At 41.3% G+C, this 17,268-nt stretch overlaps 1 protein-coding gene across 4 annotated transcripts in view; it reads left to right on the plus strand.

The window, feature by feature from the left end:
* The window catches only part of RAD18 (RAD18 E3 ubiquitin protein ligase), a 181,043-nt gene that overhangs the window by 35,439 nt on the left and 128,336 nt on the right, over positions 1-17,268 (plus strand). For all 4 annotated transcript variants that reach the window (XM_075183735.1, XM_075183738.1, XM_075183736.1 and 1 more), the window contains 2 exons: positions 10,015-10,343; positions 11,621-11,720. In XM_075183735.1, coding sequence (XP_075039836.1) covers positions 10,015-10,343; positions 11,621-11,720 — 429 coding nt within the window. The remainder of the gene's footprint in view (positions 1-10,014; positions 10,344-11,620; positions 11,721-17,268) is intronic.

Genomic DNA, 17,268 nt, shown 5'->3' on the forward strand with positions numbered 1-17,268 from the left:
GAATAATTGCTGTGGATAGAAGACATCGTATTGCATTGCTTTTGGCTCCTTATGAATTGGTGTTGAATGCTTGTTTTGTCTATTTGCTTCAGGGCTGGATCACATTATAAAAAAAAAAAAAAAAAACCCCCATGATGTATTACCCAGTAAAGTGTCTGAGGGATGCGATCAGCTCTCGCTCTGCCAGCTGGACAGCCTTATAAATGAATGACAGCTCAGGGCAGATATAAATCTGCAGAATGATTTCTTCACCTTTGCTGGAAAGCGAGGACTCTACAAGCCAACAGCAGGCAGATTTTTTTTTTTTTTTTGTAGCACGTGTTGGACGTATTTCAGCATGGAAAACCTTGTGGAGTAACATATATTCCCAAATCTCGTCCAAAAAGAAAGTTTTTAAATAATAAATTGGAAAACATAAACTAAGTTTTTAAAAGAAGTATAGTTAGCCTTGTGATTGCACAGAACCCAATTCCCTGTAACCCTATCACCTGTTGCACAGTGTTCGCATTCCGACTTCCTGTCTCTGTTCTGATTGGCAGTCCCACAGCTTGTGCAGTAAATAGCTGCTGGGATGTTGGGTCACAATAAAATAAGAGGATACAATGATACCATATTAAGGGGTCTAGTGGGGGTCTCTCCCCACTAGACTGCATGCTGTCTCTCGAGCAGGGCTCTCCCAACCTTGTTCTCATGTTTTTGTTTCTCTTGAATTTCCCTGGTATATCTGCCCAATGTATATAGCATTCAGGTGCCTTATTTTTGTGTTGTCAAAGGTGTGCAAGGATAGAAATTGATGATTGTGCATTTTATAGGGGCATTGTTTTATCAAATGGTTTCCTTTTCTATTTTAGTTTTTGAGCTGTTGGCTAAATTCAAATGTTCCATTGGTTAAACGATTCCTTTTATTTATATCAATTATAAATCTTTAAAAGACAGCTTTTTAACACGGAAGAAAACAAAAACTTCATATCAGTGTAATATTCTTAGGGGTAGATTCAGTTGCTGCTCCGCGGACATCACCGTGAATCTGTGACAATAAAGACGGACCGTTATGAGGAACAATGCATTGGAGATTAGTAACGTGCGGAACTTGAACTTATAACCTATTTAAATTTTGCAGCTCACAGTTGTAGGTTGAATATTTCATAACCCTTCTGAATCACAGGAGCTCTGCTATCGTCACTAATGTCATTGTATAGGTGCAGAGTTATTATAGACTCTGCAGATTTGGCTGCATGGATTATGGGTTTGGAGAGATAAAAGATGACAAATTGCAAGATCTTGGAGGAAAGGACAGGAAGCAACGAGAAGGCTAGAAGCTCTTTCATTAGGTCAATAATTCTAAATAATGGAAATTCAGGAAATGTGATTTCGTTTGGGTTGTTATGGCATCCATTACATTCCTCCTCTGAGGGGTATGACATTTTAATAAGAGGTATTTGCTTTTTAGACAGTAAATGTAATGCAGAGAGGTTACTGCTCCTCAATCGTAAATTTAAAACTGGTTCTGAGTTGCTGCCTAATGAATATCTTTCGTCCATGACGAAGCAGGAACTGGAGGATCCGGTGCCTCTGTTGGAGATAATAAATCTACAAATGTACATCCATCATTTACTCCTGGTTGATAGCCTGCAGGATAATTAGCACTGTTCTATGTCCCTATCATATCGGAACATTGCCCCTGCATGTTGACATGTTCCTTTTTTGTTAGGTCCACTACTCTCCTCTTGCTTAAAGCGCACCCTGCACGTTATGGAGACGGCACTAATATTCATGAGAATGCAGCTTATCCAGTCACTAAGAACCAGTGACCTCACTGAGAGTGCAGCCTACCCAGTCACTAGGAACCAGTGACCTCACTGAGAGTGCAGCCTACCCAGTCACTAGGAACCAGTGACCTCACTGAGAGTGCAGCCTACCCAGTCACTAGGAACCAGTGACCTCACTGAGAGTGCAGCCTACCCAGTCACTAGGAACCAGTGACCTCACTGAGAGTGCAGCCTATCCAGTCACTCGGAACCAGTGACCTCACTGAGAATGCAGCCTATCCAGTCACTAGGAACCAGTGACATCACTGAGAGTGCAGCCTATCCAGTCACTAGGAACCAGTGACATCACTGAGAGTGCAGCCTATCCAGTCACTAGGAACCAGTGACAACACTGAGAAGTGCAGCTTATCCTTTCACTGGGGACCCAACCCCCCCTCTCACATTAGTATCACCCTTTTTAAATAAAATAAACCTCTCACTTTATGTACCAAAATAATTCTTAGGCCTCATATGGCTTTATAATAGCCATGAGTTTGAGGACACGGGGACTGTCTCTTATTCCCTGTGTCAGTGTTCTATGTATGTGATTATTACGTTGCTCTGAACAGTACCTAGATATTTACCTCCGCCGCTGTGAATCATGGAGGCTCAGACCGGTTTGATTTATAATTGTAGAACGAGACACAATCATTGCCAGCTCTGTGCTGGTGCAAAGTTCAACTTCTGTTGCAGAGTGGCATAGCAAGGAATACCTCTAAAAATGCGCGCCCCCCCTCCACCCTTTTTGCTTGCGTCAGTAAAGCTGTTTTTGCACTGCTCTGGTAAACGAGGGGCAACGCTGCTCCGTGGACCTATGTGCACCGGTGCCACACAGCTGCTGTTTTCTTGATTGACAAAATGATTTTCTTCTTGTGTCCTGTATTGCTCCGTTGTCTTCGCTGTAAAGCTCCAGATTCATGTTTCTGAGTGGATCGTTTACACCAGAGCTCTGCGTTCACCTCTGTGGGGCTTTGTAGCACATAAAAGCAAAATAAAATCGATACTGTATCTTATTGCTTTTTGTAGATTGTTTTGTTGTTGTCCAATATATCTTTGGGCGACTTGTAGGTATTATAACCTCAGGCTGGCTAATTAAGATTTGTGCAGCTAATTACTTGGCATCATTACTGGCTGTTTTTGAAGTTGTCCAAAAATCGTACTGTTTCAATTTTTGTTGTTGTTGCTCAGTTATCTTTGAATCTGTGACTTCATTTTCTGTCCGTGTGTGAAAATGGTTAGTTTGTTGGTGATTGCAAAATAAAGCTACATTTTTCACAAGCATACATAAAACCCCCCAGACATAACACATTGCATTCAAGTGTGTACTGTATGGCACAATACACCTTGAAACATAATCAGACATGCTTGTTACAATACAGGACATAATGTACAAGATATAACAGCCTACACTATACATAAAGTACTGCACTTACCATGCAAAGAAAGTAAACATCTGACTAGTTTCTGTATATCCTCATCCTTGCTATTCTTTACTAGGTACACTTACTGGTACAATGTTTCTAGCACTTAGCTACATAATTATACACACACACAATTGCCATTCATTCCCTACACTAAATTGAAACATTGAATAGACGGTTTGTTTGATATAAGCTGCTACTTTACATTAAGTAGAGTGACCTGTTGTTAATACATATGCAGTTTATATGGGTTTTTTTTTTTTGTTTTGTTTTTTAACAGTTCTGATGCATTGTGGAAATGGCATAGATAATGTATTCCTGTGACAAATATAGGAACCCTCAAACCCTTTACCACCATCAGTCATCAAACAATCTCTGCAAGTTCACAGACGGATGGCTTTTAGTCCAATTTTCTTTTTGCCATCTCTCAACTATGTAAACGTTTCAGGAAGAGGCGAGTGAAAAAGATCTTCACGTCCCATTAACAGATTGCCCGCTGGGAGCTGACATATACAGATATATTTATATAGTCATTTTTTGAGAGCTTTAAGAGGATATTGTAGCAGCACAGAAAAGTGAAAATATATATATATAGATTTTGTTTTTTTTCTCATTCATGTTTATATCTTAAAGATTTATCTCCGTGTGGATATTCCAGGCTTTCTCCATGTCTCACATTGAAATCGTAAATCAGGGGTAGGCAGCCTGTTGCTCTCCATCTGCAGTACAAGTCCCAGCAAGTCTTGTCAGGCAATGACATGTATTCCCATTGCAGCAGGCTGTACCAAGCCTATTTTATATAGCACCTGTTACCTGTACACAATGCCCGTTTGGCTGAAACAACATGAATGGTTCAGCCCACAATCATCTCACTAGGATGTAGGGACGTCGCTGAGGCTGAACTGAGTTTTATTACAGCCTACAGTATGACTGCCGCCACTTAGTGCAGGTGACTGTTGCATTGTAAGTTCTGTCCAAGGCTCAAGGCAAAGTGCATCAGCCAGTCCTCTGCTTAAAAAAACAGCCAATTGCAAAAAAATATAGATTTTCGCAAAAGAGTTAAAAAACAAACTTTTTTGAACTATTTCACAGCCAATAGAACTTGTGCATATCCATACATTATATGTTATGAAAGTAGGCCGGAAACAGAGGATGGACAATCAAAGCACTTGGCCAGTGAGCAGGTGAGGAAGTAATTACATAAATTGAATGAGAAAGTGGTAGCGGGAGGTTCGCTATATGAAATGACGAATGTATACGCCTTTCTCCTGCAGGCTTTTAGTCCGCAGTGGTGGGAGGTGGTCTGGTTAGTAGAAGGGAGAGTAGAGGTAAAAGATCCGCTATGAAGCCGTACACAGGACAATTCACCATGCTCGTTCCCCGGGAAGTCATTCTAGGCAAGGAATGTAGAAACTTGGCACAAATCTGTGGATGGAGTAAAGTCTCAGGGCGTTCGGAAAGAGGAACAGCCCTGCAGTTAATATCTGCACATTAACAAGCATTGTGCAGCCCTGTGTGCAATTTACTAGATACATTTCCCCACCATAGCTGTGGGGGGGCGTTTCAATTATACACAAGTTCCCTGGTAAGTTATTTTACCATGTGGAAAGTGCATAGAGTAATTCAGAAGCCCAGCGGTACTGATCACCACCTTTCATGTGTCCACCCTTCCCTGTCTCTACCACACCACTGGTATCTGCACCAATGGCTGCATTAATATTGGTGGTTGATAATGCTTCTGTCTTGCATACGCTTCCTTCACCAGCTACAATTGGTATTCTGCTAACTTATGTATCCAGTGTTCCCCACACCTCTTAGATTGTTGGCTCATAGGGCAGGGCCAACTTCACCTGCCATCTCACGTTCTTGTATTTTATTTATTTGGATCACTGTTCCCTCAATATACAGCACACGTCAGCTCTTAGGATAATCATATACCTACTCTTCTGCCTTACCTGGGATCAGTGCTTCCTTCTAACGAATACTGGTGATATTTTAATAAATGTTAGAAAGCAAATTCTCTGTCCATTATTCTAAAAAAAAATATAAAAAAAATACATATGCGAGGATTTGTTTAATGAATGGAGAGGTCCGCTGATATTCATTTGTGTCTAACTTTTATAAATGCAAAGGTTTCCTATTAAAGACATTGAAAGCCCTAACCATGTTCCCCCAATACATCACTCTCTATCAAAAGGAGACGCGTCACATAGGAGCGATCAGTCATTGTCTGTCTGACGCCAGCAGATCACTGCATTCACTGAGCAAGGAAAGGGACTCTGGATAATGAATGTGTTTAATTCACTGATCCTATTGGAGTATTATCATCTATCTGTGAAATAAATGGCATATACCGGCAATATCCACTTTTATTCTGGCCGTTTCCATAAATCTGCACCGCAATATACAGTGCTGAAATGTTGCATGAAATCACCCTCATTACCTGTGGTCCTATGTCGGTCTCTCGAGTATAAATCAGCATAAATCTTATCTTCGCCATCAACGAGGAAGTTTGGACATGTCCAAGTGTTATTAAGGTGTATTGGTAACGTACACACAGTGGAAGCAGGCTTTTTGTGTCCTGAACCTGCCTATCATGTCGCTAGGACCTTGTGACATGGTAACTCTGCACAATTTGTTTTTCCAAATATAAATACTCTTCAGTTGATAAATGGATGATTTGTAAACGATTTTAAAGTTTTCTGCTGAATTCTGGTATTCAAAATAGTCACATTTTATAAGGTTGTTTCTGCCTGTGAGCTGGAGGTTGAAGCCATCATGTATGAATTCAGTTTGAAAAGATACTAGTCTGAGCTTTTACATCCCCCCTCCCTTCCCTTGTCAACTCAGTAGGACTTGGCTGCCAGGAATAGTGTTTTTATTTCTTTTTACATTGTTACAACATTGTTGTCGCTCTATGGAAAGTAGTTAACCCTTCGTGCTGCAGGGAAGCTGATTATTAGAAAGCATGCTTGTATCCTTCAGGGCTTTGACATTGGCATTCCGCAAAGTCTTGAAAATGTTCTCAGGTGTGATAATAAATGAATGGCCTCGTGTACGCCTTCTGAGCAGCTTTGTATCAAGCCACGGTCTATGTGACCAGCAGCGTTCAAAATAGTTATCGCTTAGTGAAATATAATGGCTTTCTATGGTAACACTTAACAAAATACTATGCAGAGTACAGAGTACCCTATGGTGTAGTAGTGCGGCTTTGAGATGTCCTGATGAACAAGTCTCTGTTTCCTGAAGTGGTTTGTGCATTGTTTAACTCCTGCTTCAGTGAACATTGTTTTTCAGCTGCTTTGTGTACGTATAGAGCAGAACAAATGTAATAAAATAGTTGCAAAGCATCCTTTTGTCAAGGGGTGAATACTATTTTTATTATTTGATTAACTGGTCATTTCTTTTAAGATTCACCTTCCCTTTGACTGGCAGCAAATGACTTCCGAAAAATCTCAAACTCCGATGCAGCTTTCTACATCCTCCTCTTGCATCTCAAGTGATTATCATTTTATAAGAAGAAAAGTGTTTCTTGACTGCCTTGAATGTGCTCTTATCTGTTGCGGATCTGACAGAGCCGAGGTTCCATCTTCCAAGGTCAAGTGTTAAAACTTCACAGATTCGAGGACAGAAATCTTTCTGCAAAGTATCTCCGATTCATCACCGCAGGTTTCCGTCCTGATTAGCATCATCGCAGAGTAGTGGAGGTTATTGTGGTTGCGGGTCAGAAGTGCTTGTGGACTTTTAATAGGAGGTCTTTCATCTGTCGGGCATATTAGTGCGGCAGGAGCATTGAACTCAATAGCAGCGTTGATGAAATCTATAAACATCACCAAACCAATTTCCAGAGTCTAGTGTTCTTGTTCAGAATGTATGGTTTCTGAGTTTTCATCCATTGCTGCACAATTCATAGCAGAAGATGACTTTTAACGCAATAATATGATCAGCGCTTCGGGGCCTATAAATAGGGGGTCTGGTTGGTCTACACCTGACCCCTCAGTTTTTCTCTCTAGACAAATTGTTGGACAGTTAAAGGGATTCAGATTTGACACTGCTGTGCATTTGCTGTGTAGTACCGAACAATGCAGGCAATGTTTTTCCTTTCCTCCTGAACTTTTATAGTAAACATTTATTTATTTTTTAATAAGAAAAAAAATATTGTAAGTTTTATGTTTGTTTTTTTTTTTTTACCACCTTTTTTATTTTTGGAAAGGGGACAATTACTAACTTACACATTTCCATTTTGTATTTTTTATTACAAAAGTCTGAGAAGTCTGCTTAATAGGAAGCAATCATTCATTCAAATGGGGGAGAGAGGGCCTTGTCAGCAGATGTAGCTAGAGTTTGGAATCCGAACTGTGGACTTCCATACATTGCATTAATTTAGATGACATGGTCTCCAAATTGCTGTATGCGTGGGGTCATAGCGTCTCGCTATCCCTGTCAACACCTTGTCATGAGCTGTTCGATGTTTGGGTCTAATCGGACCATCAAAGGTCTTGTTCACACCTTCTTTACGATCATGTCCTGTAGGCATCTGATTTTCAGACCATACAAGCTGCAATATCTGGTATCCGCTGCGGCGTTGTAGTGCGTATTACCAGCGTTACAGGCGTGATCTGCGAAAGTTGGACTTGGCTGACTGCAAATTTTGGAGAGGAAATATGCTAAGGAGAAACCTTTTCAAATTGCTCCTTACAGGGAAAGGGGGGGGGGGCTTTGATGTGACCGTTTCATCGGATTTACTCATTCATTATTTCGCCCACGGTGGGCAGTGGAAATAAGGCTTAGCGAACAACCCGGTTGACATTTATTTCATTTGCTAAAATCAAAAAACGGGAATTATATATTTTACAATAGAAAATGTACTTGTTGATTGTTGTGTAATTGGAAGAGAAGATCCATTCCCAGAGCCTGACCACGGCACTCTGATCAGGATGTCGGCGATACCAGTGAAATTTGTATTCTTGACGTTGCGGCCGTGGAAAGAATAGAACAGGGTTTTATGACTTTTACAGATGAAACAATCTTTCTTTTAACAGGATGATGAAAATAAAATCTTAATGTCACCTTGTGGGACTCTTTCCAGAACTGTTTTATGAAATGTAAAACGAGTGTAATGTGATGGATCTCTGCAGGAGATAGCTGGTATTTATTAGCTACAATACAGACATAAAGTTAGAGCCTAAACCTCTGCATTAAATAAGCTGAAAGTTTTGGCACTTAAATTGCTCCTAACAGCGCAGTGTTTACATGTAACGCGTATGGGCGCCGTTACTGCCTACCAGAAATCCAGTCCGTTTCCTGCCTAATCACTTCATGTGCAGGGCTCCGTAATTAATATATTGTATTATTTGTCTGCAGATGGTTTATCAGGAGAGTTTGTTTTGTTTTTGTTGTATGTGTGTTTTTCCCTTGTGAGACTTCTTTCTTTACAGTCTGATAAATTCTATGGTTTACTGTGTTGCTGGCATTGATTGATTCCGAAAAACCTTACTGGATATAGGTTGCACTTTTTTTTTTTTCTTCGTCTTATGTTAAGAATTAACCCTTTCTCAAACACTATGACTGGGGTAGACTACACTATTGTCTTACTATCTGTAGTTCACTGACAATAACCCATTGCAGTTATCATCATCACCACCACCATTTATATAGCGCCACTAATTCCGCAGCGCTGTACAGAGAACTCATTCACATAAATCCCTGCCCCATTGGAGCTTACAGTTATCAAAAAACATTTAAAGATTAGTTGCACAATTTTGTAACGATGCTTAGTTTGTAAACAAAAGTAAAAAAGTTAAAACACATTAAATCAAAACGGAAACATTGGTTACAAAGTCGAGTCGCCAAAATCAGAGCCTTGAGAATTACAACTTTTAAAATGCATTATGGTGAAATAATCTGTTATTGTTCTGCATAAACCAGTTTTTTTTTTTATACTTATTTGATGACCTCACTCTGGTTCAAGTCCCGAAATGTCGTGTCCTAACTCTCTGCAATATAATTTTACTGATACATCTTAAGGATGCAATCTGCCGTCTCTTTGATTTTAGCGACTCAATAGCAGTTGGACGGTTGCTGATCTCTGGCTAGCTCCTTGCCCGATACAGAGTACTGTGTGTTCATTCAGGAGTACAGGCTCTATATTTCACATTTTTCCGAAGCCATGTCCCAGATTGTCTACACACACAGTAATTCTGACTGCAAGGGTTTTTAGTTTTTGTCTTAGAAATAATTTCCCAGAAATTAACGCTTGCGTGGGCTCAAAATGATCTTTAAGAGGTGATTGAATTGATGTAAATATCCGATCAGCTGCTTGACTATCACTTTGTGCTATTGCGTACATCCTGTCGAATTTGCCTGTGGATTGGAAGCCAAATTATTCACTGATCTGGTAGATTGGGGACTCTGTATTTGCACTAGGTCTCTAGTTTAGGCTATCTGAGGTTGTTACGTATAGTGTGGGTTTGATAGATCTGCTTCAAAACTACCACAGAGCATACTGATATTATTACAGTGTGTTTAAGCCAGAACCGGCCATGATACATATATATGTTACAAATCTGCTAGATCCTATCACAAATGTGACTGGGGGGGGACAGAAAAGCCTTTAACGGCCCTATTTATACGACCTAGAGTCAGACAATAAAATGGCGATAAAGCAAATGTAAGGTTCCTCCCCTACTAGTGAATTGTTCCCGAGAAAAGGCTTTACATTTCATGTTTGTACTGAGCATTAAATATGTTTGTTTGACAGTAAACAAATCTGTTGTATATTTTAGGAAGCATCTGTCCCAACTTCTCTTGGATTCTGCTCCGTCGTCTCTGCAAAATTCTTCGCCTGACAAGTTGGCTGCTAAGGGGTCGCAGGGAAACTCCAGGAAAAAAATTAAGCAGGAGAGGAAATCAATGGAGATGTTTGTGGTTAAACCGAAAGCAGAAACCTCTGCAACACCGTCAAATGCGTTCACAGAGAAAGGGTCAGGTGGCAAATTGTCTGCTCCGTCGACCTCTACGATGAAGGTCAAACAGGAGCCTGGCGCAGAGGAGCCAGCTGCAGTGGAGGGCTCCGCTCCAGATACAGCTTCCACATCCATCATAAAAGTAAAAGGTAAGTGAGACGCTCATGTATTCACCCTGACTCAATTCTAGCCACCTAGAGCCAAACATGGAGGATGACACCGGACATTAGTTTACAAAGCAAATGTAACTTCCCTGGTAATATCTCAAGTCCTGTGATGTTATTGACCCATAGATTTGTTAATGCTATTGGCTCTTTTCTAAGACGCGTTTATGTCGTTCTTAACTATGATTCACTAACTTAAAGGAGAACTCCACATAAAGCTTAACGTTTAGTAATAGGTGGCCTTCGTGTTTAGGTTAAAATGTGGCTTTTACGTTCCAGCAGCGCTCTGCTGGCACTCGCTTGTTTGCGATTTCTAAAATGTCGTCGTAAGGGAAGTACAGGGGAGGGGCATCGACAACACTGCAATAGTAGCAGAAAGTACAGGGGAGGGGCATCGACAACACTGTAATAGTAGCAAAATAATGTAGGACTTCTGAAGGTACCTGGAACCCCAGCGAATTAGGTAGAAGCACCCTTTGTATGTACAACAGCACATTCTCTCTTCACATACTGAACTCCACCCAATACTACACTTTAATGCTTTAGGACGGAGTTCTTCTTTAAATTTCTGAATTAAAGCTTGCTTTCCGATAGTATTACTTTTAATATTAACTGTTTATTTAAAATTTGTTTTTTTACTTGATTAGTAGTCTGTCATTTTGTTGTGTTTTTAGTATCAATTTAAGTTGCAGTCATGTAATAAGTTACATTATCGGTGTTAACTATATCAATTAAAGAGGTTTTCTATACTTTAATATTTTATTTTTCTAATTTTTTTCTGCTTTTCGTTATTTTTGAGCCTTGCGTTGCAGCGATCTGTAGTCAGTGCCAGCACTCTGCCAGGTTATCTCTATGTACATGTGATCTTTCAGGTCATTTATCAGATTGCCTACAGCACGCACCTCTACGCCGTGGCGCGTGCACCTACTTTTCTAATTTTACGGATTATATACGGGAGACTTGCATTTCATTGATCAGTGGTTCCAGCTTTTCCCGGCATTTGCTGGACAGGAAAGGCAATGTATTTACAAATCTTCACTGATAAACCCAAGTGGGTAACTAATGAAAGAGCAGAGAATAGATGCGGCCTCTGAACGGGATGTGAGGCATGGCCTCCGGTGCACTCACCCTACTGAAGTCATTAATTGAAAAGCTCACAGCCCTGTCAATCACTGTGTCCCAGCTGTTGCTAGCTGTGTTACAGATAATAGCCTGGTGAACTGAAGGAATAAATGGCATTAATGTAATGACTTGTCTTGCAGTGGAATGCCCGGTGTGCGGGGTTGGGATTCTGGAACACTTTATAAACCAGCATTTGGACAGCTGCCTTACCAGGGATGAGAAGAAAGAGAGTCTCCGCAGGTAAGGGGCACTAATCTATCTGACATCAATCTGTTACCAGGAGCCCCCATCCGGGCAGCGCACAGAACCCAGACTCCATGTTTGACAGTCGTATGGAATAACAGCTTATTAAACTCTCATCTCCACCTGGAAACACTTAAAAAAAATCATCCTTCATATCTGTCTTGTAGTATTTATGTTGCCTTCTGTATTTTCCTTTATGCTTTCACTATCACATGCTTTACGACTATCCCATAACTTTTCGTTGGCTCCTATGCACTCAGTCATGTTCAGAGGGACGATAACTCATCAGTGATCTTAGACATTCCACTGACCTCGCAATTTAGTGTTCGTTAGAGGTATCTCGTCAACTCAGCCGATGGGTCATATTAAAGAATTATTTTATAACATGTATAAGTAAGTAGGAGCCGCCCAGGGCTCTCATCTTTATTATAGGTGCAGGCAACATCCTCTTACTGTCAATTCGTATCAAATCTGTCGCGGAGAGCTGTTATACAACTTCTGAGGGGGAACATCAGACTGCACAACGGGCCCCCTTAATATAACTTTAATACTTTAGTGTTGCAAGCTTTAAAAAAGAAACGTGTGTGTGTGTGCAATATATATATATATATATATATATATATATATATATATATATATATATATATATATATATATATATATATATATATAATTCTATTTTATTAGATTATCTATTTCCACAGAAATGAAATGTAAATCATCCATATTAGATCTTTTAAACATTTGCCTAGTTCCGCTAGTTCCATTTGAACTGTGAGGATTTGACAGCAAAGTATGATACTCACATCGGTGGGAGTATCGCAGACAGGTCGTTTCTGACCCTGCGTTAGATGTGCACAGCATTAAATCCTACCCATCCTGTGTGTCGTCGGCTGTAAGGAATCTGTGCCCTCCTTTACAATGAGTGTTAACGGTATTTTAAAATAATACTCCACAAGTATCCAACGTAAGATCCACATTCTCCAGTGTACGTGCCATTGTAGGGCTCCTGCAGCCAGTGACCGCCTTGGGGCCCTGTCTTGCGCCCAGGAGTTCTCGTGTCTGGATTCTGGCTCCCCATACTCCTTGCGTGTAATGTTCAGACCAAAGGCCGTGTGTGCCTGACGCGGGCTTTACATTGTAGAGAATTATCTTGTGGTGTCACTCGGACAAAGCCGCTAGTGACGGGGGGTAGTGAAAAGCCGGCAACTTGCTCTTATAGACCCAGGCAAACGTTTCATTGTAGACCGCTTATCAATTACGGTTAGATGAAGTTTACCTTGGTAAACAATAAAAGACTGTATATAAACATGCTTAAGTACAGGGACAAAACATAAAATCATACAAAACAATATACATTTTTCGCTGTACAGAAAAAAAAATGTAAATGTTATTCCTGTTGAATCTGAAACTAATACAGGAAAACTGTGGTAGTCATTGATGTGCAATATCCATCTGGTCTTTAATAAAGGGTTTATGTTTTCTCTGCTACTGTTGGAAAGTTTATGCATCCCTCTAGGATCTTGTTAAACGACCGCTTGTCCTGTAAAGTATATTTAATAGGTATTCTGTAAGTATTATATATTCTTATTAGCTCTCGAAGAGTCTGCAGTTGTGCGTTGTGTAGCTGTCTCCCTGCTGTTGTCCAATAACGTTACATGATCATTACAAGACCCCGTGTACATAGAAGAGATGTTTCCCCCAAAGATCATTAGTTTCAGATCTCAGAATATGTTGTTCAGAATCTAAAACTTGCATCTTCACTAGTTACGGCTGCTGGTACATAAAGCAACTTGTAGACTGCGCCTTCTTCACATTGACGTCACTGTTACACCTTGCGTCTTAGTTACCTCTGATGCCCCGTTTGCCAGATTCGAGGGGTCTCTCGATGCCTCCATTGTTTCCACACTGGTCTCCTGTAATTAATGTCCTGTTGTGTATATGCTACGAAGTACACAAGAGAGGAGGGGCATTGACAACACAACACAAGGCTTAATGTTATTACCCAACTCCACTCAATGATTTACTTTGAGTAGAGGTCTTCTTTAAGGAGGAGATGGCCGTATGTGAACTGCACAGGCCTCAGTGATGTCACTGATTCCTGTTGTACACTATTTCAGCTCGCTAAGTGCCTATCTCTACTGTGTGCAGGAGACCGACTCCACCATAGGTACCTATCTATGTGCACCAAATCCAGTCTAACTGGTCTCTCTGATCAGCGGCATCTTCACTAGTGGGAGCTGCAATAATTATTTTTTTGATCAGGGGGATTGTAAATGCTGCCACTGGTTACTTCTCCGTAGGATCCTCCGTCGTATCAGATCTTTATTTTCATTGAAAGCATTGGTCTGCCACTCCGCTTGTCAGCCGTGAGACCTATAAAGGAGCGTTATAATGCAGCGCATGTCTGTCGATCTCCCCCAACACTGTCGCAAGGAACGCTTACTGACTTTATCTCTTCATTGTTGCGACATAGTTACAACCCATTGTCATGTCACTGGCCTGCCCACAGGGAAAGGATCCTATTGGATGGCAGGAGAATGATTAGAATAGGTCCTGCCGCAGCCCAGGATTAAACGGTTCCTGTTGGAGATGTATGATGGCGGTATCACATTTGGTGAGTGGTCACAATCTCGGATTCATGGTCAACACCATTAAATGCAGTATGAAGTTTGATTCCCAGTCCGCCCACAGAAGTGGTATCAAACTTAATAGGACTAGCGAGACATGAGCCATATCTCTGTAGGTCGGTAATCACAGGCAGTTGTGCGTACATTGCTCTTATTCATATTGTATCTGCATATTCTGCATTTCTGTGTTATAAGAGTACTATAAAGGGGCACCGAACTGGCCCAGTCGAGCGTGCAATCAAACTTTGAGGAGCACATCCTTACACGCACACGCCAGGCACAATTTAGCTCAAAGCCAATAAACCAACCAATGTGTCTTTGCAGTGTTGGAAAAAACCAGAATACCCGGGGACACCCATACGGACATGCAAACTTCAGATGGCGATATGGTAACCTCTGTGCTCTCGTGCCACCTGTGGGTCATTACTGCTAAAAGAGGACAAGCTCTGTATATTGTATGGCGGTGTTTACAAATGCCAGTTGGATCTGCAGACTTGGCGCGTTTCCTATACGTGCCATAAAAGAACATTGGGAGACGTCGGCCAGTACAGATCTAGCATTGCATTATTTTCCATTCATCAAACCTTCTCCAGCATCACCACGAAGATACAATTGTGTGCTGAGAAGTGCCTGCAGTGTTGTGTTTCAGGTCAGTCTTGTAAACACTGTACAGCCCCTGCCAGGTTCCTTCTGCAGAACAGCTGGTGCCTGAAGCCCCTGCCCCTGGCACGCGGTGTTATCTCTCTCTCCGTGTCACTGTTTTTGGTTATATCTTGCCCACACGTGCTGCTCTGGGATGTGAATTAGACTTTCCTCCAGCTCGGATCTGCCTCTGTTGCTGGATCTTGGCAGTCAGATCGTTGTTAATTGCAAAGCGTAACGTTTCAGTGTGATAACAGTTTGTACTTGTGGACCTCTGTCTGAAGGGAATAGTTTTGCTGCTAAATAAAACTACAGTTTGTTTTCCTGTTTATATCCTTGATTAAATATATTTTAAAAAAAAATGTTTAAGGGTCATTTGTTAGGAAGGTTTGTTTTTTCCGTTTTAAATGGTGTGATTCGGGGGAAAAAAATGTAACACAAAAATGCGAATAATTCCAGAGCCGTGTGAATGTGGCCCCAACGTATATTACAGCTCGGCGCTAACAGGCTAAGAATAGATCCGTCACTCTGGGCTACAAATCACTGGCGGCTTTAATTGGCTGACTGTGTTTAAACCTGGAAATTGTTCCCCATTGTAATGGTAATGCAGTCATATATGATGTTTATGTTAATACCAGGAAAATCCTGTAGGGGAGGATTAAGGTTGTAATCACAGTGGCACAGTGGTTAGCATCGCTGGCTCACAGCGCTGGATTAGACCCTACATCTCCTTTGAATGCACGGTTGGGCCCGGAGACATGGTACGGGAGCAGATGAGGACAGGGAAATTATCGTTCGGTGCACATCAAGTAGTTTTATACAGCTAAACTGAATTATTTCAACTAACCGGCTAATACACTACACGTGTCGCTGTGTTCTAGTAATATCAGCGCTTTGTGTCATCTGTACATTTTTGGCACGTCTCTCATAAGAGCCACTAAGACTCCTACTTCACAAATCTGTGATCAGATATGTCTGTGTGTGTGTTAGGGAATTTAGACTGTAAACTCCAATGGGGCAGGGACTGATGTGAATGAGTTCTCTGTACAGCGCTGCGGAATCAGTGGCGCTATATAAATAAATGGTGATGATGATATCCGGAAAGTACCAGACTGTGAAATGCTTTATTTATTTTTTTGTGGGCGGGTTCCTGTCCAGTGATACGTCCCTACCTTGCAGGGAGAAAAATTGTGACAAATATTCCCCATGAGCATGCTCCTGCCAAGTCATGATCCGGTTTACTCCCCCGTACCTGCACAGATCTCTAAACGCTGCCTCTGTTGGCCCCAAAAATCAAGATATTTAGGGGAATGTAATGACTGGCTCACAGCTACCATACATGCATGCTTTAGGCCAAGATAGCTCTGCTAAATAAATAGAATTATTTTTTCAATTTTGGATCAGGTGTGAGCACTTATATTATACCAGCAGGAAGGCTCAGGCCTGCAGACCAAGCCATATCAGCAGGCTCTGAACATTAAGAGCTGCTCAATTTATCTCCTCTAGTAATTATCGCTTGAGTCTACATGGAGGTTTTAGGAATCCAACGCTCTGGAAAAATCAAATAATTTTATCCCCTCCGGCAGCAAGAGTGATGTAATTGGGTCTTGCAGGGTGCCGAAACTTCCACCGCTACCTGAACCTCTCTGTGCAAGGATGCTTTTAATGTCACCGTGTCCTGGCCTCGGGTCACAGAAGAATTTTATCATAAGTCCTCCTGTAATGCTGTCCTGCACTTCCTCAAGCTGAAGTCATTCAGCTAATGGTATTTTATATAGCTCCCGAGTTGTCTCTCAGCCCACATAAATAGCCTTTCCCTGCAGTATAGCAGACCCGGTAAGCTGATGTTTTGTATACACAGCCATCTGGCTCTTTGGCTCAGCCGTCAGCCACTTCTAACGCTAGAATTCCGCTTTATATCTGTTATCTCCTGTTATTCTGCAGTGGAGGTAAGCAAGCCGCGGGAAAACCATTAAAATATTTTGATGTATAGGGACAGCAGGTAGAGGGTGGGAGGTAAGACCTCACCTCGAATACTTTGTACAGTTCTGGGGGCTCTATCTCCAATAAGACATTAATAAATTGCATAAAATTCAGAGAAGGGGCTGCTACCATGGTGCATGGGCTGCGTAGCAAAACTTGGCAGGAAATACGTGAAAAGGACAGCGGTGATGGGTTAGAATCTTTCGGGAAGAATGTGAGGATTTGTAGACTTTAAATCTGGAGGGAGGAAGACTGAAAAGGGAACATAAGAAAGGAATCTTCTGTAAAGA

The sequence above is a fragment of the Mixophyes fleayi genome, chromosome 8 (genome assembly GCF_038048845.1).
Source record: "Mixophyes fleayi isolate aMixFle1 chromosome 8, aMixFle1.hap1, whole genome shotgun sequence".
Lineage (NCBI taxonomy): Eukaryota > Metazoa > Chordata > Amphibia > Anura > Limnodynastidae > Mixophyes > Mixophyes fleayi.